Below are 23,236 nucleotides of genomic sequence, written 5' to 3'. Positions count from 1 at the left end.
GGACACGCCCACTCTGGGCGGAGCCTTGGGTCGGCGCGCGCATCTCGGCACCCGCGAGCAGCCAGTCAGAGGGCTCCTTTCCTCCAGGGGGCGGGGCCGGGACACGGAAGCCGCTGGAGGCTGGGAAGGCGCCCCCTGGCGGACAGAAAGAAGCCTGCCGTGCCGTGCATGGGGCCGGAGCGGTGGCGCAAGCGGTAAGGCGTCTGCCTTGCACGCGCTGACCTAGGACGGACCCGGGTTCGAATCCCGGCATTCCATAGGGTCCCCCAAGAAGCCAGGAGCGATTTCTGAGCCCGTAGCCAGGAGTAATCCTTGAGCATCACTGGGTGTGGCCCCAAAACAAACAAAAAACGAGAATAATAAAATAAAGTCTGCTGTGCAACCGGGTTCTGTCCTCTGCACTGCATAAGGTCGCCCTGAGCCTCGAACCAAGAGAGACCCCAGGAGCAGCGTTGAGTGTGACTCCAAAACCTAATACTGGGAAGGGATCTTTGCTTGTTGTTTGTTTCGGGAAGGAATCTTTGCTAGGCATAGGCAAGTCAGGTGACAGCTGGGACAGGCCCCCGGCCCTCACACATCCAGGGCACTTAGGGCAATAGTTAGTCCCTGACAGGTTGGCAGTCCGAGTGGATGGAGTTAGGGACCCGGGGGATGCTTGAGAGACTGAAGTGGGGGCCAGAGAGGTAGCACAGCGGTAGGGCGTTTACCTTGAACGTGGCCAGCCCAGGAGGGGCCCGGGGTTCGAGCCTCAGCACCCCATTTGGTTTTTGGAGCCTGCCAGGTGTGGCCCCCAAACCAAAGACAAATAGAGAGAGAGAGAGAGAGAGAGAGAGAGAGAGAGAGAGAGAGAGAGAGAGAGAGAGAGAGAGAGAGAGAGAGAGAGAGAGAAGTGCGGTGGTCCTGGCTTGCAAAGCTGGTGGGTGTGGGTGGGGTGAGCCAGCTTTGAGCCCCAGCATCACATGTCACCTGTCCACTGCCCATTGCGACCCTAGAACATCCCCCCACCCCAGCACCACTGGGAAGGTCTAACACAGACACAGACACACACACAGACACACAGACACACAGACACACACACACACACACACACACAAAGAAAATCGTGGAATTGAAATTGAGGAAGGAAACTTTCAGAGTGGAATTGGGGTCATGATGAAGCCCGGGGAGCTCTGGGGTCCTGTGACTCAGTCACCTGACATACCACCACAGCAGGCACCCGACCAATTAGCATACTGGTCCCCTGGATTTGGGGTGTTTTGGAGAAGGGCTGTCACAGAAACTAACAGCTGCAAGGAGGACCTCGAACTGCAATGACAGCCAGGCGTCCCACAGTCCTGATGGTTACTGTCAACACATAGGCTTTCTCATACGCATATGCACGCACGCACACACATGGCACCTGCTTTTCAACATGTCACACATGAACACAGATGTCTCAGGAGGCCTAAGAAAACTTAGATGTTGTCACTTTCACACATACCAGCTTACTGGAGTGTGGCTCCCAGGCCAAGCCAGAAAAGCTTTGTTCTTAGAATTTCTTGGTCCTCACAGAGAATGACTCAGGGGTTGGACAACCTCGTTTGCCAGGATCCCAGAGTTGGTCTTATGCCAGAAAACTTCGGGGATAAGGTCTCCTTGTATTTAGACCAAGGCTTTTTTTCTTTCCATTTTCCCCATATTTTGCTGGGCCTATGCAAACAAAAACAATGGCCGCTCAACCGTTATTATTGTAATTTTTTAACTGTTATCCGTTAAAAAAAGAAGAGCTTAATAAACTTTAAAGAAAAGTAACTGTAGGATATCAAATATATAAATGCATCTAATTGCTTAATCTTTATTGCTTCCAAATAAAAAAGCATAAATTAAAAAAAAAAAAAGTAACAGGGCCCCGAGAGATAGCACAGCGGCGTTTGCCTTGCAAGTGGCCGATCCAGGACCAAAGGTGGTTGGTTCGAATCCCGGTGTCCCATATGGTCCCCCGTGCCTGCCAGGAGCTATTTCTGAGCAAGCCAGGAGTAACCCCTGAGCAATGCCGGGTGTGACCCAAAAACAAACAAACAAAAGAAAAGTAACTGTAGTAAATTGCCTGTCTCGAATACAGGCAGGGGTTGGGAAGGAGGGAGGTGGGCATCAGTGTGGGAATGTTGCACTAGTGAAGGGGTATCCTGTTTATGACTGAAACCCAACTACAATCATGTTTGTAATCCTGGTTTATATAAAAAATAATTTCTTGGTCCTGCAGCTGGGCTGTAACCTGCAGGGAGAAGGAATCCACAAGGGTCCCACCTCCACCCCTAAGTAGGCCAGTCTGTGGTTGCCCTGGGGAGCAAGGCAAGAACTTTCCCCCTGCACTATCTCTCCAGCCTCCTAAATTCTTAATATTCTAATTTAAAATTTCTTTGGTTTTTGGGCCACACCTGGTGACGCTCAGGGGTTCCTCCTGGCTCTGTGCTCAGAAATCGCTCCTGGCTTGGGGGACCATATGGAATGTTGGGGATCGAACTGAGGTTCGTCCTGGGTCAGCCGTGTGCAAGGCAAACTAACTCCCTACTGCTTGTGCCAGCGCTCCAGCCCTAATTCACAATTTTTTTTATTTGATCCTTTTTGGTGCTGGTGCTGAATTTTGCATTTTTCCTCTTATGGTGTTGAATTCAGTGCAAAATTTCCTTTTTTTTTTAAATTGTTTTCTTTTTGGTTTTGGGCCACACCTGTGACGCTCAGGGGTTACTCCAGGCTATGTGCTCAGAAATCGCTTCTGGCAGGCCTTGGGGACTCTATGGAATGCTGGGGATTGATATCAGGCCCATCCTGGTTCAGCCCCGTGCAAGGCAAGTGCCCTACCGCTGTGCTATCGATTTGACCCCTAGAATTTCCTTTTTATAATTGTTTTGGGACCACACCTGATGATGTACCCATGGCTTACTTCTGGCTCAGGGGTCATTTCTGGCAGACTGGAGACCATAAGGGGTGTTGCATAGGGATCGAACCCAGGTCAACTGCATGCCAGGTAAATGCTCTCTGGGATGTACTATCCCCCCCACCCCATCCCTCCAAGCCCTTCTTTGTAATAATTTTTTTTGTTTGTTTGTTTTGTTTTTGGGTCCCACCCAGCAGCGCTCAGGGATTCCTCCTGGCCCTACGCTAAGAAATCGCTCCTGGCAGGCTCGGGGACCATATGAGATGCCATATGGGATTCAAACCACCGGCCTTCTGCATGCTTCTGCATGCGAGGCAAATGCCCTGCCTCCATGCCATCTCTCCAGTGACCCCTGGAATGATTTTTCTTGGCCGAAACCTCATTTTGACACATTGTTCCCTGGTTCTATCCCTGTAGCTCTTTGATGTCCCATGCTTGGAAATCTTGTTGCACAAATCCTGGCCTCCACTCTGTTCGATTCATTGTTGCCTCGCCCCTCTAGCACTTTCTCCTTGCAATACGTTGTTGCTCCTTGGGATTGAAGCTTGCTGCTTTGTTGCAACGATCTCAGCCCTCGGCTGTCCATCCTTGGAAGATTCCGGCCCTTGAGCAGAATCCCTTTCTTTTGATTTTTTAAGGACCTTGAAAGAATTTTCGGAAGGGCTTTATCCTTCTACACAGAACTCACTTCCTTCACTTAATATCACCTTCAAAGGAGAACCCCCCGCCCTCTACCCTGCGCCATTGTTTGGAGATCTCAGACTCTATAATACTGCTCCAGGTTTCTTACTCCTTCATGTCACAGATTTCTCCTCTTCTTCCTCTTCCTGCTCCTCCTCTTCCTCCTTTCTCTTTCTTTTCTTCTCCTCCTCCTCCTCTTCTCTTTACATTCTCCTCCCCTCTTCTTCCTCCTCCCCTCTTCTTCCTCCTCCTTTTCTTCTTCTTCTTCTTCTTCTTCTTCTTCTTCTTCTTCTTCTTCTTCTTCTTCTTCTTCTTCTTCTTCTTCTTTTTCTTCTTCTTCCTCCTTCTCCCTTTTCCTTTTCCCTCCTTCTCCTCCTTCATCCTAAGGTGTTCAGGGGGCTACTCCTGGTGCAGCAGTCTTAGTTGAGGAAAGTGGAGGTGTCACTACTTGGCATTGCTTGAGGAGTCAGGATGGGACCTAGGCCTCCTACATTCAAAGCAAGCACTTCTGAGCTTGGCAGAATTCTTGTCTTTTTTGGGGGCCACACCCTGTAGTACTCAGGGATTACCCCAGCTCTGGTCTGAGGGATCACTCCTAGTGGTGTTTGAGGAATCCTGTGTGGGGCTAGAGTTGGCTGCTGGACCACGTCTAGGTTGCTGTGCTATCTGTGGGCCTCCCTAGCAGAATTCTTAGGCTTGCACATTTTCTCTCCGTCCTGTCCTGGAACGCTGTCTGTCCGTGCCACCTCCGTGGCCTTACACATCAACTTGGGACTTCTTGCTGCCTCAAGATCTAGGTGTGCTCCTGCCCCTGCTCAAGGCTCTCTGCTACTTTTCTTCCCATGCACAGGGTGGAGGGGCCATAGCGAGGGATATGGGGTAACACTGTATGTTACTTCTGCTTAAGGAAGCACGAAGGTGAGACTTTTATACAGAAGGAAGCACCAATGTTCCGTGCAGGCTGGGTGCTCCCTGGCACAGTGCTCCTGCTCTTTGCAGTGGGGGAGCTCCTTCGCTCCAAGCAAATGCCTGTGGAGAGTGGAGAACCAGGGAAGACAGACTGGTTCCTTCCTTCAAATTAAACCGGCAGTGTTTGCTCTAAAACTTCTCCACTGGAGAATGCCCCTGATTCAATGTCATTATGTACCTGAAATACTACTGTGAATGATTTGGAATCCACTTTGGTCAAAATAAAAATTACTAAAAAAAAAAAAAAAAAAAAAAAAGAAAAAAAAGAGAAAGAAATAGGAGACCCACAGAGATGTAGTCATGTGACCAAAGTGATGTGGTGAAAGGTCCAGGGTTTTCCAGATGGTGGATTTAAACTTGAAATCTTCCTAGCTATAAAGTCTTTGTTCATTCACCTTGTCCACTTTCAAGAATTGTATGTGGGATGACGTTGTGTAGGGGGTTGGAGGAGGAAGTCAAGAACAAATTAGGCTAAAAGAATTCCCTTCAAAATAAAAATAAAAATAAATAAAATGATGCTTAATTAAAAAAAACTTCCCCACTGGAGACCCCCCAAATGTTATTGTTTTGGGGGCCTGTGAAGCAGTAGCTTCTGAGGTTCTGCAAGGCGGTGCCCATATCCCAGTGTTCCAGCTGGGCCAGCCAAGGCTTGGCAGGGAAAAAAAAAGCCGAGGCCGGACCGCGCATGCGCGCTTACGTCATCACACGACGCCTCGGACGTCATCCACGGGCGCCGGAAGCGGCGCGGGCGACAGGTGGGCGCGTCGGGCATGGCGGTCTCCGCGGGGCTAACGCTGTGCGGGTCCTTGCTGGTGGTGCGGGGCGGCAGCCGCTTCCTGGCCACCGACACCGCGAGCAGGTGAGGCGCCGGCGGGCGGGGTCCCTCCTGGCTCCGCGCCCAGAGATCGGGACCACGTGGGGGGCCGGGGATCGAACCGGGTCCCCCCAGATTGGCTCATGCAAGGCCAGTGCCCCGCCGCTGTGCTGCTTCTCTGGCCCCGAGATCGTCCTCTTCTACGGGGAAAGGATTCGCAGCCGACGCTTTTTCTTGCTGGAGCGCTTGAGGCCGGTCTGGGAGGCGAGCTCCCCTCTTCCCAGCTCCCCGCCGCCTTTTGTAGGCACTGCGGTTGGCGAAACAAGCCGCGTGGGTGCCATGCCACGTATCATGTCATGTGCCACCCGCATCCATGACCCTTCCCCACCGGCCTCTGCCCTCCCTCCAGCTCCCCCTGGGACAAGTCTCAGTTTCTGCTACTTTGGGGCACGATTATGTCTAGATCCTGTCTACGAGAGAACCGTTCTCTCTGTCTCTTTCTCAACTTCATTCAGCCTGATATTCTCCAGATCTTTCCACATAGCAGCAAATTGCTTGATTTCCTCTTTCCTTACAGTTAAGTAGTATTCCATCCAGCAAATGGGATATTCCATCCTAAATTCTTGACCCGTTCCGCTGTTGTTGGACACTCAGACTTCAGACTTTGTCTCTGATGAATAGTACTACAATGAACATAGGAGTGGGGGGTGGGGCGGGACGGAGCAATAGCACAACAGTAGGGTGTTTGCCTTGCACACTACTGACCCCGGACAGATCTAGGTTCAATACCCAGCATCCCATATGGTCCCCTGAGCCTGCCAGGAGCAATTTCTTTTTTCTTTTTTCTTTTTTTTTTTGGTTTTTGGGTCACTCCCGGCAGTGCTCAGGGGTTATTCCTGGCTGTCTGCTCAGAAATAGCTCCTGGCAGGCACGGGGGACCATATGGGACACCGGGATTCGAACCAACCACCTTTGGTCCTGGATCAGCAGCTTGCAATGCAAACGCCGCTGTGCTATCTCTCCGGGCCCAACCAGGAGCAATTTCTAAGTGCAGAGCCAGAGGAACCCCTGAGCACCACCGGGTGTGGCCCAAACACCCCCCCCCCCAAAAAAAAAAAAGGAGTAGAGGGCTTTTCTGAATAGAAGTTTTGGGCCCTGGGGGTAGATACCAAGAAGTGGAGTTGTTGCAGCATAGAAGTATGAGTGAGTGAGTGAGGCCACCAGCCTGGAGACCAGTGTGCTCCTTTGCAAACCTTTCTCCTCTTTCCCTTTGAAGCAATGGTGGTGTCCTTTTCACCTACGACTGCAGCGCTGCGGAGAAGCCCCCGGAGAGCAAAGGGTGAGTCGGCGGGTGGCCTCGGGGGTCTGCACCTGATCTGAGAAAGAGAAGGGGAACTGAGGCTTGCCCTTGTGCCACAGGTCCCAGAAGGAGTGGGAACTATTGGATGAACCATGGCAAATGCCAGGCTATCCTGAGCATATTGAGATGGTCCTACTGGGAAAGGGAACTGACCCATGTGTCTATGAGGGTCAGGTCACAGCTGGGGACAGCAGAGCGCCCTGTGGTCATGAGGCCTGTGAGTCTGGACACTTTTCTTGCTTTGGAGCCACACCCAGCGGTGCTCAGGGCTTCCTCCTGGCTCTGTGTTCAGGGATCATTCCCAGTGGGGGCTCAGAGGGGACCATGTGGGGTGCCAGGGATGGAAACTGCCCTGTTTCTGTTGCCTTCACCTCTCTGGTCAGCCTCAGTGTCCTCACTGCTGTGGCCTCTACACCCTCTGCACCTGCTCTGGTCTTCTGGGGTTCAGACTAGTAGGTTCCAGACAGTGGGGCGGCCTTGCCACCTGCCGCCTCCTTCCGCAGGGAGGATGGGCAACCCGTGGACAGAGGGAGCGACACAATCCTGGCCTGTGCCTTCTCGGCGTCCAGCAGCTACTTCGCTCTAACGGACGACAGGAAGCGCCTGATCCTTTTCCATACCAGACCGTGGCGGTGTCTGGGCGTTAGGTACGGAGCTCTTGAGTCAGCGTTTCCCCGCAGCTGACCAGATGCCTTCCTTCAGTCTTGGGTGGACGGGCAGTGCCCACCCCACTGGTCAGGGGTCTGGACGTGATGCCAACCTGTGAGCGAGCACAGATGACAGATGGCAAAGTTGGGCCCAGTGCAGGTCATGGGTAACCCATTCCCGGCACACACCCTGGGTGCCCTGGGTCCCCTCTGCTAAAAGCATGGCTGCAGTTGGTCCTCAGCTGATGCATATCAAGGTTGGCCTGGGGTCATAGTATTGTCTCCCGCCCACCGTGAACCTGATCTCCCAGAGTCACACCTGGGGGGGGGTTCTGCTCCATGTCCCACTGGTCACCACGTTGGCTCTGGATGGGTGTGTGTGTGCCCCTTAGGTGATGCTTCTGCCCATGCCCTTCTGCTGAGGCCCACAGAGAGGCTGTGTATGGAGCCTGATTTGTCTGTCCTGGGACAGAAAGGGCTGGAAACCCACATCAGAGCCCCCAAGACAGAGCTGAGGCCAGCAAAGGGCACAGGTATAGACTCCTGAGTGCTACTGGGGTCAAGGGGTTCTGTCCCCTTCTCAGTGGACCCGTAGCCATGCCCAGGTATAACTGTGTCCCTGCACCCAGTCCCCTGTGCCAATCAGTCTTATCCTTTCCTTTGGGACCCCGGGACTGTCCTGTCTGTTGGGCCCAGGGGAATCGTGACTTCCGGCCTGGACTCTGGTTTCTAGCAGGGCAAGGAGGACTCGGGTGTGAGGGAGATGGAGTGGACACGACTGCCCTGAGGGCCCTCCCCTCTGTCCACAGCTAATGTTGAGGACCCCCGGGATCACCTGCCGCCTTCTCCCTCTGCCCACGAGGTCCAGGCCACCAGTTGCTTGGGTTTTGGTCCTGGTGTTTATTTTTGGGCATAGTGCTCGGGGCTCCTCTGGCAGTGCTCAGGGCTACGTCTAACAGTCTCGGGGCTCTGTGTGGCAGTGCTCGGGACTTCGTCCCGCCCATCCTGTTACGTGGCTCACAGCGATTTCCTTTTTCCCGAGATCAGGAGCGTGGCAAGGCGCTGCACAGCCTTGACCTTCACGGCGTCTGAGGAGAAGGTTCTGGTGGCCGACAAATCAGGGGACGTCTACTCCTTCTTGGTGCAGGAGCCGAATGCCCACGGCCACCTGGAGCTGGGCCACCTGTCCATGCTGCTGGATGTGGTAGGGCTGGTTGCAGGAACCCTCTTCCTGCTGCCGGGTCGGCAGAGTGGGCATGCATGCTCGTGACTTGGTGTGGGGGACCTAGAAGGGACCGTTTTCCCTCCCAACCCCACAGGCCATTAGCCCTGATGACCGCTTCATCCTTACGGCTGACCGGGATGAGAAGATCCGGGTTAGCTGGGCCGTGGCCCCGCACAGCATCGAGGCCTTCTGCTTGGGGCATACGGAGTGAGTCGGCCCTCCTGGGTGTTGGGGCTGGGGGTGCTGGGGTCTCACTCCCACCCCCCCCTTCAGGCCAGAGTCTAGGCTGCAGTTGCTGGGATGGTCCTGGGCCCCACGGCAGGGTATTGGGGCCCCATGCCTCTGTGATTTGGGCAGGGAAGGCTCAGCCCTGCCCCCCTTTCATTACCCCCTGGGAATGCGGGGACCCCCAGCCCCCATGCAGGAGGCCCAATGGGGTCTGAGTTCCCCTTATCCTCAGCTCCATTGTTCCTGCAGCTCCCCTGCTCCCCCTGCAGGTTCGTGAGTCGCATCCTGGTGCCCCCCGACAATCCCGAGCTGCTGCTGTCCACCTCTGGGGTACGTGCAGAGGGGGGCCCTGCTGCTTTAGGCTTCCCTGCCTGATGCCCCCTTTCCCTGTCAATGGGCGCTGGCCCTTGGCATGTTTCTGCCCATGTTCTATGTGTGCTGTTGTGTGTGAAGATATATGGGGTGGGGGCTTCTGCACGTGTGAGACTGAGTATGTGTGCGTGTGTGCAATCGTATAGCTGCTCTCAGCCTGCACATGTGCCCCACCATCAGCCGTGTGGGAGCCACTGTGCCCTGTTCTGGCCTGTGGATCGCCGTGAGCTCAGACCTCCTTTGTGCAGGGCCCTGGGAGCTGGGTCCCAGGCGTTCCCCACCCCGTGTGCTGACTGACCCGTGTCCGGGCCCCCTGCAGGACGGCACCTTGAGGCTCTGGGAGTTCAGTCGAGGCTGTGAGCTGTGCTGCTGCCCCTTGGCCAGCCTGCGGGAGCCCAGGGATACCTCGGAGCACCAGGTTTGTCTGGCGAGGTGGGGAATAATGCTATCCCTGCTGGAAGGGGAGCCTGGATCCGCTCAGCTCACCTCCTCTCTCTTGGGCCCTGGACAGTCTGTGAGAGGGTGGGCAGTTCTGAGGATCCCTTGTACCCATGTACTGTCCCTCCCTGCAGCGGGTGGCCGCCTCCAGGCTGGCGTACTGGCGCGGGGAGGGCTGTGTGGCACTTCTCTGCGAGGGGTAAGTGCCACCCAGGGACCCTGTTGCCGCTTTCCCAGCCATGGGGAGGGTGTGTGTCCCCGCAGCCACTCCTGTCAGGCTGTACCCTGGGTCAGCCCCCGTGTGATCCTCAGACCCTGTGACCCCAGGCTAGGGGAGCGGGCACTGTTATGCAGATCGGCATTCGCATCTCCCTCTGTGCCAGCCTTTCTGCCGTCGCCATCTTCCGGCTTCTTGGGTCCCAGCGCCGGCTGGTTCTGGAACAGCAGCTCCCGCTACAGCACCGCGCATGGGACCTGGGCTTCGAGGACGGCCGTGGGCTGTGGGTGCTGCAGGACTGCGCGGATACCCCCCTCCTGCTCTGCAGGCCCCACGGCGGCCAGTGGCAGGTGAGGGCAGGCACCCTGGGCCAGTCGTGGGGGGGGGGCTGACGTGTCCCCATGGGGCAGTGCTCTTGATGTCTCTGTGGGCGGTGCTCTGTGGAGTGTCTCCTTTGTTTGTTTTTTTTTTTTTTATTTGTTTTGTTTTGGGCCACACCTGGCAGTGCTCAGGGGTCACTCCTGGCTGTCTGCTCAGATAGCTCCCGGCAGCCACAGGGGACCCTATGGGACACCGGGATTTGAACCAACCACCTTTGGTCCTGGATCGGTTGCTTGCAAGGCAAACACCGCTATGCTATCTCTCCGGGCCCAAGTGTGGAGTGTCTCATCCATCAGTGGATGATACCCCTTTCTGTTTCGTTTTGAGGCCACACCCAGCAGTGCTCAGAAGTTACTCCTGACTCTGTGCTCAGGAATCACACCTGGTGGGCTTGGGGGACCCTCGGGGATGCCAGGGATCGAACCTGGGTTGGCTGCGTGCTAGACAAATTCCCTCCCCACTGTGCTGTCACTCCGGCCCCATGGATGGTGCTCCCTGCCTGTCTCTCCCTCAGTTTGTTCCTGATGACTCTGTGCTGAAGACCATCTCCGGCCTCTTGCGTGAAGAGTGGGCCATTCTGGGGGGTGAGTGGGGCCATCAGTTGGGACAGGGAGGGATCCTCACACCTCCCACCCCTGTGCCTTCGCCCCAGTGACCATCCCCATACCCCGTCTACAGGCTCCGCGGGCCAGGACCCCAGCCTGAGCAGCCTCTACAAGGCCGCCTGCGACAACATGACTGCGTACCTGCAGCGCAAGGAACAGCGGCTGCTGCAGAGAAAGCGGCGCCGGGATGCGTCACCTGGAACCCCCACACGGCTGCATACAGGGGACGCAGCCCTGGGCTGTTCCTAGCGGCAGGCGCCCACCCTCCTGCTAGCACCACCCTATTCTGGAATATTCCGTGGTGGGGAGAGAAGCAAGCCACATGGAGGTGCCGGCATGGACGGTTCCGGGACCCTCTGGGCCTCGACTCCCCGTGGACAAGCAGCCCCAGCACAGGTACGGCCACCCCGTGGGCAGCAGAAGTGATGACGGCGCCGAGGAGCCCAGCGGAGCTGCGGGAGTGGATGGTGGCTGTTGCATGCTTGGCGGGGCTGGGATAGCAGGTGGGTTGGTTGCATCTCTCCTAAGTGCCTGTTTCCCTCTAAATGGCCCCAAACCGTGACTTGGGGTGCCCCGTGCCCACCGCTTCCAGATGTGAAAATCTCGAGGCCCCAGTTCAGGCATCTGGAGGCCTCTGCTGGCCCAGCTATGTGCCTCTCTTGCGACAGGACGGGCCAGGACAGTTGTCCTTGCCCGGGGCTGTTTCCTGTCTCCTCTCGGCTCCCAGACCTCCATTCATAGCTCAGCAGGCAAGTCTGGGCTCTTGTGCCCTGCGGAGCGCTAGTGGGCCGTGTCTTCCTTAATGGACGGGACCCTCAGGCCCTCCAGGCTCAGCCAAGCTCCTTCGTGGTGATTGGTGAGTCCGAATCCCACTGTCCTTGCGGCCCTGAGCCTGGCCCAGCCTGGTCCGAACCGCCGAGGCCGGGTCAGCCCTCGTGCAAGGCTCTGGCTGGTGCTCGCTGCTTCCTTGGCCGTGGACCTGGAGGGTCTGAGCGGTGGTGGGAGTTGACTCCGCCTGTACCCAGCACTCTCCTGTGTTTTGTGTAGAATGGTGGGTGGCCCTGAGGTGGCCTTGTGTAGGGGCCAGAGAGGAAGTACAGGCTCTGGCCCAGGTAGGGTCAGAGCCAGCACAGTGGGATCTCCTGAGCCTCTCGGGGACTAACGACTGAGCACCACTGGGTGTGACCTCCCTCCCATTTCCATCCTGTGCATCCCACAGCCCTCATCAGCAAGGGGGCTTCTTCGGGCGTCAGAGCAGAGAAAAAGGCCGCACTGTCTCTGTATAAGAATAGATGATTTACGAACATTGAAAAATAAAAATCTGTACATCGTCATGAAGCCTTGGCCCATCATGAAGCCTTGGCAATGCGCGGTTCTCAGGAGACATGTCCGCAGTTGGCACTGCCAGCTGGCACTGTCGCTCCTTCCTGGCCCAGGGGGAAGGGGCGCCCCAACCTTCCTTCCGCTGCCACTACCTGCTGAGGGAGGAGATCCCTGTGGGTGGAACTTTCCAAAAACAGCCAGGCAGGCCAAGTACACAAACTTGAACTGAGTGATGAGGCTGCAAGCCGCTGAGGGAGGGAGGGAGGGAGGGAGGGAGGGAGGGAGGGAAGCGGGAGAGGGGGAGAGGGAGGGAGAGGAGAGGTCCTAGCCTGTCATTTTGTTGGGCTGACACAGCGCCATCTGCAAGGTCCCAGCCTGTTCCCGAGGTTCACCAAAGCTGAATCCCATGACGCCCTGTATTAATGACTGTCCAGTATCAGGGCAGGTGTGTGGCGATCTGGGCCTAGCACCTTCTAGGGGCCAGACCGAGGCCCTTGGCTCTGGTGCCTGGGACACCGCTGTCCAATGCGGACTGTGTGCTTCCCGCCAGCGCTCAAATGTGCAGTGCCAGGGGAGCTCTGCCCGGAGCTGCTGTGGGACTCCCCTAGCCTTCGGGTGAAGAGGGGTGGCAGCACATGTCAGCAGGCCCACCTGGTGCCCATCCAGCCGTCCGTCCGTGGGGTCAGGTGGCCAGCACGTCCCGGTCGGGGCTTTTCTCCACACAGCCTTTCTCTCCCGACGGGGCTGCGTCCTCACACGCCTCACCCTTGGCCTTCTGGGATGGCAGAGAACCAAGGTCAGGCTCAGGGCTCAGGGCTAGATACGGCTGGGACAGTCTCAGACAGAGCCCCTCCCTGACCCCAGTGGGCTCGGCCATGGGGCAGCTATTCCCATGACAAAGATGATCTGGCCACCCCAGGGCAGTGCACCCCCCCTTGACTCCCGTAGCCCTGTCCCTGCCTTAGATGTGTGCGGCCCCAACTCACTGCTGTGGTGACGTCATCCTTGCGCTTCAGCTCCTCATAGCGGTCTCGGGACTCCCACAGCGGCTGCAGCATGAGGTCCCCGACCGCGGGGAAGAGCTGGGGATAGGTGGGGGCAGTGCTGAGATGGCTCCCCATCCTGCCGACAGCTGTGTTGGCCCTGGCAGGATGGGGTAGTCGTAGTGGCTGGGACATCTGGACTGAGGGCAGCGGGAGGTTCTGGCTGCACTGGCCTCACCAGTGACACGAGGCGGGAGGACAGGGTTCCGGGCATGGGGGCCAAGGACAGAGGCTACCAGTGGGGTGGAAGGTGGCTGAGGCAGAGTATGTGCGTGCATGTTTGAGTGACAGTGGGCACAGCTGCAAGCATACGTGAGCGAGGCTGTGAGTACGTCTGATGTGCACATGTGTGAGGGTACCTGCATAGGTGTGAGCATGTGTGTGTCCTCACAAGCATGTGCCAATGAGTGAATGTCCCCACATATACATGGGAATGTGTACACACGTACCCATGAGTGAATGCATCTGCACACATGTGTGAGCACACACAAACACATGTCCACAAGTGAAGGCACCTACATGTGGAGGTCACGAGAGCTGTGTGCTCTCGTGTTTCTTTCGCCATGCTCTTGCTGTGTTTCTCCACACGTGTCAATGTGTGTTCTGGGTCCACAGGGCGTGTGTATGCGTGTGGGGTGCAGTGCAGCCCCCGGCCCTATCCTTTTTCGAGCCTCACCCCCTCCGCCTCCCGACCCCCTCACCTGGGCCACGGTCTTGAACATGGGAATCAGGATGAACTCCAGGAAGCCGATCTGGGCCGTGGCCTTGGTCACCTTGTCTCGGTCCATGAAGGGAGCCACGGGGAGCCCCTCCGACTTCTCCCGATCACTCTGTGGGGAGGCGGGAAGCTCAGTGCTGCAGGGGGTGTCCCTCCAGCCTTCTCTGAGGTGGCCCCTGAATAGTGGCTGTTCAGGGGTGGTCTCTGCTCTCCCTATCTCAGTGTTGGGGGTGGGTGCTAGGGACTGAACCCAGGGACCCCCCAGAACACAGTTCTCTTTGCAGCCCATGGAACCTCCTTCCTGGGCTCACTCACCGATCCACTCCCTACACACTGGCCACCCCCACTGGTCCCCGAGTGCTCCCATGTCCTCTCTCATCTGCAGTCCTTGAGCCGTGGCAGAGGATGGGAATATGGATATTTGCCCAGTGCCCCCCCTTGGCCCTGAAACCCACAATGCCAGTGTCTGCAGTGAGGAGGGACTGGAGGGCGTTGAGGTGCAGGAGTAAGGGGGGCGCAGGACACACCCGCATGATGTGGGGGTCAGCAAGGAAGGCGGGTCATGGCTTCACCAAACTGGGAGATGCGCCATGTGGGCGGGGCTGTGTTCGGGTCCCTGTGGGGTCTGCAGGGCCTCACCTGCATGAAGTACTCCTCCAGCAGGCAGTCCACCCAGGGCTCCGCCACCTCCATGGGCCGCACCTCGTTGGAAATGTCGCAGCATTTGATCAGGATCATCTTCAGCTGCAAGGACGGGTCTGGGGGTCAGAGGGAGCTGGGAGTGCAGAGAGGAGGACAGGGTGTCCTCCCCTCTGTCCCATTTATGGGGAGCAGACAGGTGCAGCTGGGGTGCATCATGGAAGTTGGCACTGCCTCAGCTGTGGTGGGGAGGTGAAGGGGGCACAGGGCACGGGACAGGGACATAAGGTGCCTGTCCTGCTGTGCGTCGACCCTTTATCCCTGGCACTGAGCGAGCCCCAAAGAACTGCCTGATGCAGCCCATGGAGGTTCTGAGCTATGTGGGGCAGACTACGGTTCCAGTTGGTCTGGGGTCCCTGGGTGGTCTCTAATCTCTGGGCCCCATGCTGGAGCTGCCTGGCTGGCCAAGAAGTCAGAGTTCCAGGGGCTTGAACAGCAGTGGGAGGAACCCCAAGGCAGTTGGGGTTTGGGGCCCCATGAACAGTCCTGTGTCCTGCCCAGAGTGCCCCCAATTCTGCACCTGTCTTCTTCCACCCAGGGCCAGGAACAAGGGCAGCACCACAGTCCGGCCCCATGAAGGAGACTTCGGGGTGTTCTGAAGTCTTGGGACCTCCCCTCTCCCCTGCCTGCTTCAGCTCTGGGGGGCAGGTGGTCTTGGTCTTAGTGAGGGCTGGGGTCAAGGGATGCTGAGAGAAGGCCCCGGGATGGCACAGGGCTGGGGGCCCGGACAAGACCCACTGGAGTTGGGGAGGGAGATGAGGCAGAGCCGGGCCAATGTCCCCTGCCAGTTCCTGGTTAGGGGATGCAGTGGTGCCCTCAGAGATTGGGGTGTGGGGTCACAAGGTCATTTCAGGGGATAGACCCTCCCTCAGGGATGGGAAGATGGATGAACAGTGGCTGCTGCCTAACCCGAGCTGGAGGCCACAGGGTCTCGTCCTCACCCCTCCCTGGGCCCCCCTGCACCCCCAGACTCACCAGCGTTCGGTGCTCCTCGTTGCTGAAGTCAAAACTATCCACCTTCTCCTTGAAGGCCTCCATGATCTCCGCGTGCCTCGCCATGTCGGTGGCAAGGATGAGTGTGATCATGCCCTGGAGGGTGTCCCACATGGGCACTTGCCCGCATGCCCCAACACCAGCCACACGGGTACCCCACATCCACCTGGGTCCCCCACAGTCATGCTCACAATGGTGCTCATGTGTGTCCGATACACACATCCAACATAGGTCCTCCCATATGCCTCCCACATGCATCCACATGGGAGCCCCACCAACACACCCCACACATGTGTTGACACACATCCATACCCTCTGCACACACTCCAGGCCACCCCAGCCCTGCAGGCTGTGTCCTGGGCACATGGCCTGTGCGTAGGGCATGGAGGCGTCTGGTCTGACCCCATCCCACTAGCAGTCGAGCCCGGGAGTACCATGCCTGTCCCCGGGAGCACCACACCAGTCCCCAGTCCTAGGGCTTCGAGGGCCCCACCTGGCGGATCTGCCTGAAGGTGTCGGGCTGGAGGCTGGCAAAGATGTTGCAGCGGGGCTGTGCCAGGATGCGGAAGGCCACAGCGCAGTGGTGGTTCTCCAGGGGCGAGGCGTCGTTGTAGCGCACGGCCAGCTCGGTTCGGGCGTTGACCTGGTACCTGGTGATGGACGTGGAGACTCAGGGCACTGCCCCTACGGGACCCCACCAAGGAGACCCCAGGGGATGGTCCCACAAACACTGCCTGCCCCCTGGAGGACGTGGGCCCGTGCCCAGAGCTGGCTCGCCGGGCCTCACTCGCTCTGTTCCCAACAGGCTAGGGAGGCCACAAGGGATACGGGGGTCCCCATGAGAGTCACGGCGACACCCCTGCCCAAGGTGCCAAGGCTCATTCGCACCCATGTGCAGGCCAGTAGGGGCCCTGCAGGCCATGGTGTCGCTTGGGGCTCAGTGGCCTTGCAGTGGGGGCTGCAGAGGGAGGGGGCCTTTGCGTACGTGTTGTTGAACCCAGGGTGGTCCAGGTCGTGGCACACGGCGGCTGTCATCAGCACCAGGATGTCCAACTGCGAGAGCTTCTCCTGAGGGGGGGCATGAGGACTGACCTCTGCGGGGGCAGTTGCACTGTGGGACGTGGGGGGACTCTGTGGGCTAGAGGACCCTGTATGTGGGGGACCCTATGGGTTGGACCGTGAGTGTGGGACCATGTTTGTGGGGGCCAGTGTATGGAGGACCCTGAGGGGGGGACCCTGTCCCCAGGCTGACTGAGCCCCTTGGTGCCTACCTGGAGCCCGCAGAGCCACACCATGCTGTACATCATCTGGGTGACGCAGAAGCAGTGCCGGAAGTTGTGGAAGGGGTTGTTCCTGTAGTTGTCCTGCACGCAGGCCTGTGGGGGACACCGGGTGGCTGCAGCCTTGCCAGGCCCCCAATTCTAACCCTGGCCATGCCCCAATGAGACCACCTCTACACGCCTGGCTCCACCCTCCCGGCTCTTGATAGCGCCCATTCCCCACCTGGCCTCGCCCCTCCCAGTCCTGCTTCTCCCTTCCTGGGCCCCCCACCAGCCCAGCTACACCCACTCCCCTTTTGGCTCCTCCCTCTATCCTCTTGGTCACACCCACCCATGCTCCACTTCCCCCTCCCCATCCACACTGGCCCCCAGAACCCTCTTCTTACTCTGCTGCCAGTTCTCCAACCCTGTCCTGAAGGAACCAGGCTGACTGCCGGCCTGAGGGGTCCGGGCACCCGAGAATGCCCAGTGCGAGGACCCCTCGGCTTCCACTCAGCACCTGGATGCCAGGTCTGGGGCCGTGCTGGGATATGAGACAGGCCTAGGGCTGTGGGTCCTGTGCCAACAAGGCTTTCACAGGTTCCCATTCTGAGAAACATCGGATAGAGCAATCTGCCTCCACATGTACATGTCAGTTCATACACATTGTTCTCCAGGTCCCACAGCGGTCTTGCCTGCTATCCCCTCCTTTCTTTTTGTTCTTTGTTTGTTTGTTTGTTTTTGGGCCACACCCGGTGACGCTCAGGGGTTACTCCTGCCTATGCGCTCAGAAGTCGCTCCTGGCTTGGGGGACCCTATGGGACACCGGGGGATCGGAACCGTGGTCCGTCCTATGCTAGCGCTTGCAAGGCAGACACCTTACCTCTAGCGCCACCGCCCGGCCCCTATCCCCTCCTTTCATGGCTCTGCAGCTGATTTTGACCCAGGGGTCCTAGGGAAGGCCAGCAGGGATCCCGCATATATATGTTGGCGTGTATGTGTACGCACAAGTGTGTGTACGTGTGTGCACGGGCCACACTCACCAGCCACCTCTTGAGCGTGATGGGGTTGATGTTGAACTCTCTGACCAGGCCTAGGTCGTGGTACATGTGCTCCAGGCAGCTCAGCATCTGGAGGAGGCCCCAGGGCAGGTGCCAACGGTCCTGCAGGCTGGCTCAGCCACCCGCGGACACCCCTCCAAGGGTAGCAAGGTGATGGGGTCGGTACCCCCAGACAGGATGTGGGGTGGAAGGAGCTATTGGCAGAAAAGTCAGGGGCAGCGCAGGGAGGGCCCAAGGGCGGGTGCAGAAGGCTCCATGGGTCAGAGTCAGATCCAACCGTGGGCTTTGCTTCTCCTCACCTGCTCCCCGCATCCTCCTGGGTGTGGGGAGATGTGTGAACCTATGGGGACCCTCTCTCTGCCCACTTCTGGGGGGACTGTGCGGGCAGCCACCCCCAAGAACCGACTATTTAAACCAGTTCTGGGTCTGAATGCCACCATGGGAGGGGCACAAGGCAGAGTCAATGTCCCAGCTGGTGACCATGGTGGGGGGACCCCAGGCTGCAGGGTCCAGGACAGGGTGAGGCTTACCCCGGGAGTCTGGGGACCAGCTGGCCTCCACAGGCACGTCACAGCTGCCCCTACCTTTCTCTGTTTCCACCTTTGGATCCCAGCATTTGGGGTGTGTGATGATTTTAGGGGTAGCTGCACCCTCAGCCCCCAGGTGACATTTTCTCATTTCAAGAATCACTGTGCCTAAGGAGGCTCTGGTTCCCGTGGCTGCGACATGCCACGGGGATTTGGGGATGGGACTCGGGATTTGGGGACTTGATGGAGTTTCCCAGAGACATCAGGGGGGCGGAGGGCAGTGCTCCCCATTCCTCAGAGTGTCTGGACGTCCCGGAGCCCCTCGATACTCCAGGGCTGCAGCGTGCACCACATTCCCCAGGGGCGAATTGGGTTGGAGAACTCACCTCGTTGGGTTCCCAGAACCACACGTCGAAGCTGGGCTTGCGGAGGGCTTCGATGGTCTCAGGGGACAGCAGGTACTGAAAGCAACGGAGTGAGGATCAGCGCGGCCCCCGGTGGCCTCGCTTCCCCTCGAGGACACACAGAGACACAGAGACAGGACAGGGCAGTTCCCAGTCTGCCTACAAGGCCAAGGGGGTGCCGGGAACATTCTGGGAGTTTTACTTGCCTTTGAGGTTTTTTTGGGGGGAGGCACACCCGGTCACTTTCAGGGGTTACTCCTGGCTATGCACTCAGAAATTGCTCCTGGCTTGAGGGAACATATGAGACACTGGGGGATCGAACCGCAGTCCGTCCTAGGTTAACTCGGGCAAGGCAGACGCTCTACTGTTTGTGCCACTGCTCCTGCTCCTGAGTTTTGTTTTTGGCCGTACCTGGCAGTGCTCAGGGCTGACCCCTGGATCTATGTCCAGGCGTCCTTTGTGGTAGGGCTTGGAGAACCATATGGGATGCAGGGATTGAACCTGGGTCGGCGGGGTGCAGGACAACGGCCTTCCCCAGGGGACCATGGCTCTGACTTTTTATCAGGCCACATGCAAATGAGCAAGGGAGGGTGCCAGGTCACCCCTAAGAATAGGGTCAGGTTTGGCTGGGCTAGAGCTGCGTGGAGGGAGATATCAGGAGATACTGGGTGACACTGGGAGATGCTGAGAGTTACCGCTGAGCCCTGTTAGGTGTAGCCCCACTGGGCATGGCTCTTGTGTCTCCTGCAGCCTCCAATTCCAGGTGCTCGCATTCAGCCCTGTCGTGGTGGCTTAGAGGTGACCCTTGGGAAAAGCCTTCCAAAATGAACAGGACAGCCTCCAAAAATGAATAGCACAGCAGGGAGGGCATTTGCCTTCACACAGGCAACCTGGGTTCGATCCTTGGCATCCTATAGTGTCCACTGAGCACCACCAGGAGTGGCCTCCCCCCAAATCCAAATGAACAGGACAGTGGGGCTAATATAACCTGGTCCATGTGTCCAGGCCACCCCAGGACAGCAGGGGTCTGGCCAATGTGGAGTCTGAGACACCCCTGTGGGCCGCTGGCTCGAAGGGCCAAGTGACCCACCCAGGGCTGTGCCGTTTCCATGTGTCCCAGAGATCATACCGGTCTTACCTTGGGATAGGCCAGGACATCACGGCGCGGAGCCAGCTTCTTGCTGTCGTCCAGGAAGCTGAGCTTGCAGGAGCAGCCGGCCCTGGGGATACAGAACAGCTGCCTGGAGCCATCAGGGAGATGGACGGACTGTGCCGGCTGGTGCCCGCCTGGGAACACAGGCTGGGCAGGCCCCACAGTACAGCCCTGTGGGCCGTTGTGGCCAGGGCATCTGTGGTTCTGGAGTCTTATATGGGCCAGGGGTGCAGGAATTGCTGCTTTTAGGCACCGAGGATGAGGGGAAGTTCTGGGGACCTAGGCCTTGCATAATCCCGAAACATATCTGTCCTGTGGTTTAATCCCTGACATGTCCCTAGGAGTGATCCTGAGCACTGAGCTGGGAGCAGCCTCTGAGCAGCAAGAGTGGGCCACCCTGAGAGAAAATGAGGGGACTCAGAGAGGCTGGAGGGACGGAGGGAGGAGCAGGCAGCAACCAAGGAGGTAGCGGAAGTTCAGGCAGGACCTTCCAGGGATAGTCTTGGTCACCCTCAAACCACCTGCCAGTCTGGGGCACATCCTTGTCACCTGTGGAGGTGACGTCAGACACCACTGGCCTTGGGCTTGGGAGGACATGGATCTGAGGGCCGGGCTGCAAGGATGCCTGCCGCCCCACGGGGCAGCTGAGGGCAGAGAACCTGGGTGGAACATGGTTACATAGGCCCTGAGCCAACGGGCTGCAGTGCCCAGGTGAGCTGGTGGTGCCCTCAGGCGCACACTGAGGCCCCTCACTACGACACATGGGGCTCCTGTCCTGTCCCTTAGCGGCCACCATAGCATGGAAGGAGGCACAATCATTCATCACACTCACCCACTCACCACTTACTCATTCACTTTTTTTTTTGTTTTGTTTTTTTTGGGCCACACCCGTTTGATGCTCAGGGGTTACTCCTGGCTAAGCGCTCAGAAATCGCCCCTGGCTTGGGGGGACCATATGGGACGCCAGGGGATCAAACCACAGTCCTTCCTTGGCTAGTGCTTGCAAGGCAGGCACCTTACCTCTAGCGCCACTTCGCCAGCTCCACACTTACTCATTCACTTAATCATTCTCATTCACTCATTCTTCACCCACTCACTACCCACTTACACCCCTCCTCACTCATTCTCTCCGCTCATCATCACACATTCAGTTCAGTCGTTCTCACTCATTTCTCTCACTCAGTGCTGAAGAGGCCTTTGCTTCTAGAAGCCCCAATCACTTTTTGTTTGTTTGTTTGTTTTTGGGTCACACCCTGCGGCACTCAGGGGTTCCTTCTGACTGCGCTCAGAAATCATCTCCGGCAGGCCCAGGGGACTCTATGGGATACCAGGATTTGAACCACCATTCATCCTGGATGGACTGCTTGCAAGGCAAACGCCCTACCGCTGTGCTATCTCTCCAGCCCCACCAATCACTTTTTTTTTTAACTTTTATTTATTGACAGATTGATTGGTTTTTGGGCCACACCCAGTGGCACTGAAGGGTTTCTCCTGGCTTTGCACTCAGAAATTGCTTCTAACAGGCTTGGGGACCCGATGGGATGCTGGGAATCAAACTGATCCCTTCCAGGTCGGCTGCATGCAAGGCAAATAAATGCCCACCGCTGTGCTATCTCTCCGGCCCCATCCCCAGTCCATTTTGCTTCTAGAAGCCCCATTTCTAACCATAACTGACATGGTATCTGGAGCGGTTTCAATCATATGGCTTGACTGATCCCAGCTGGCTTTCCCTGCCTGTGTCCAGACTGATCCCAGCTGGCTTTCCCTGCCTGTGTCCAGGGTCCAAGATGCCACGACAGCCTTCCTTCACTTCCTGCTTTCCAGCCTCATCATGAGCATCAATATCACCAGAGGCAGCAGCAGCATCCATCAGTTCTAGCATCAGTGTCACATCAGTGCCCACATCAGGACCACCATCAGGATGCCCACAGGCACCGCCATCAGCCACGCCATCAGCCTCACCACGCACATCCCTACCAGTGTGGCATCGCTCTGAGTGCCACTTCAGCCTTTCACCATTGTGGCTAGTCAGCACCACGCTCAGCTCTGCACCACTACCCCCGTGGGCGACACTGCATTTTCATTTGGATGTGCCCCTGATTTCATTCAGCAGCCGTGCTGCACGAAACCTCCCTTTTGCAGGAGTGGGTAATGTCAGGAGCGATTTCTTTTCTTTTCTTTTCTTTTCTTTTCTTTTCTTTTCTTTTCTTTTCTTTTCTTTTCTTTTCTTTTCCTTTTTTTTGGTTTTTGAGCCACACCCGGTGACATTCAAGGCTACTCCTGGCAATGAGTTCAGAAATCGCTCCTGGATTGGGGGACCCTATGGGACAATGGGGATTTTAACCGAGGTTCGTCCTAGGTCAGCTGCCTGCAAGGCCACTGCTCCGGCCCCTGTCCCTGAATTTCTGCAGCTTCAAGGGCACCTCTGGAGGGACCCCGTGATTTCTCCATGTGGTGGGGCCTTGTGCCTCCTGTTCCTCTGGCCCTCGACATCCCTCCCCAGCTTGGTGTCCTTTTCCTTTTGTTAGAAACCCACACTGGGACCATTCAGGCTGAGAAATTGTATTTGAACATTCACTGCAGCGGGATCCCTTTGATCAATCCTCCACGCTGCCTCTGTCTAACCAGAAAGCCCTGAGTGACTGAAAAGCGAACCGCAGGAAGGGCAGCGTGGATCCCCCAGCCTGGCTTTGGGGAGACAAAGCCCAGCCCTGTGCCCCAGATACCAGCACGGCCCCCCTTCTCCGGCCCACCCCGCACAGACCCACCTGGTGCCTCTGGCCGCCAGCTCCTCCTTCATCTTCTTAATGTCACTCTTGCATTTTTCTATCTCTACGGCTTTCAGAGCCTCCACTGAAAGCAGAGACCAGACCGCACGGATGTTACCAAGGATACGGCCACAGGTGGTGGAGGATGAGAGGGTGACTTGGCCTTGGATGGGAGACAGGCTTCCTGCCCAGGATCCCACAACTGGGCCTTTCCAGGTGGCCTCGGCCTCTGCCCTGGATGGGCCAAACCCTTCTGGCCCTCTGTCCATCAGTCCCCATGTTTTCCTTTCCTTCCCACACTTCAGACAGTCAGGACAAATGTGCCTTTTGTCCCCCAGAGAAAAGCAAAGTGGGCAAAGGTGGCGTGAGTGAGATGTAGGCAGGTGTGTGGGGAAGTCCACGGGATAGCCAGGGGCAGGTTCATTGGGAGATGC

At 57.4% G+C, this 23,236-nt stretch overlaps 2 protein-coding genes across 3 annotated transcripts in view; one reads left to right on the top strand and one right to left on the bottom strand.

The window, feature by feature from the left end:
* The first annotated feature begins 5,308 nt into the window (after nt 1–5,308).
* Nucleotides 5,309–11,508, top strand: WDR4 (WD repeat domain 4). The gene is made up of 11 exons (XM_049785433.1): nt 5,309–5,426; nt 6,658–6,720; nt 7,245–7,388; nt 8,436–8,592; nt 8,708–8,820; nt 9,111–9,171; nt 9,533–9,631; nt 9,786–9,850; nt 10,035–10,218; nt 10,764–10,833; nt 10,928–11,508. The coding sequence occupies exons 1-11, from the start codon at nt 5,338–5,340 to the stop codon at nt 11,101–11,103; spliced, it is 1,221 nt and encodes a 406-aa protein (XP_049641390.1). The 5' UTR covers nt 5,309–5,337; the 3' UTR covers nt 11,104–11,508.
* Nucleotides 11,509–12,129: 621 nt separating this feature from the next.
* Nucleotides 12,130–23,236, bottom strand: part of PDE9A (phosphodiesterase 9A) — a 30,594-nt gene continuing 19,487 nt past the window's right edge. Inside the window, exons 7-19 of one of the 2 annotated variants that reach the window (XM_049785427.1) lie at nt 22,803–22,887; nt 20,020–20,101; nt 18,864–18,938; nt 17,933–18,019; nt 16,902–17,006; nt 16,616–16,698; nt 16,124–16,280; nt 15,613–15,726; nt 14,578–14,682; nt 13,922–14,050; nt 13,164–13,259; nt 12,829–12,952; nt 12,130–12,332 (exon numbers count right to left, since the gene is read on the bottom strand). In XM_049785427.1, the coding sequence (XP_049641384.1) occupies nt 12,860–12,952; nt 13,164–13,259; nt 13,922–14,050; nt 14,578–14,682; nt 15,613–15,726; nt 16,124–16,280; nt 16,616–16,698; nt 16,902–17,006; nt 17,933–18,019; nt 18,864–18,938; nt 20,020–20,101; nt 22,803–22,887 (1,211 nt within the window). In that variant the 3' untranslated portion in view covers nt 12,130–12,332; nt 12,829–12,859. The remainder of the gene's footprint in view (nt 12,333–12,828; nt 12,953–13,163; nt 13,260–13,921; nt 14,051–14,577; nt 14,683–15,612; nt 15,727–16,123; nt 16,281–16,615; nt 16,699–16,901; nt 17,007–17,932; nt 18,020–18,863; nt 18,939–20,019; nt 20,102–22,802; nt 22,888–23,236) is intronic. The other variant, XM_049785428.1, reaches the window with a different exon arrangement.

Source organism: Suncus etruscus, chromosome 13 (assembly GCF_024139225.1).
Source record: "Suncus etruscus isolate mSunEtr1 chromosome 13, mSunEtr1.pri.cur, whole genome shotgun sequence".
Lineage (NCBI taxonomy): Eukaryota > Metazoa > Chordata > Mammalia > Eulipotyphla > Soricidae > Suncus > Suncus etruscus.
Note: the sequence above shows the minus strand (reverse complement) of the source record. Positions and strands in the feature narration are given on the sequence as shown.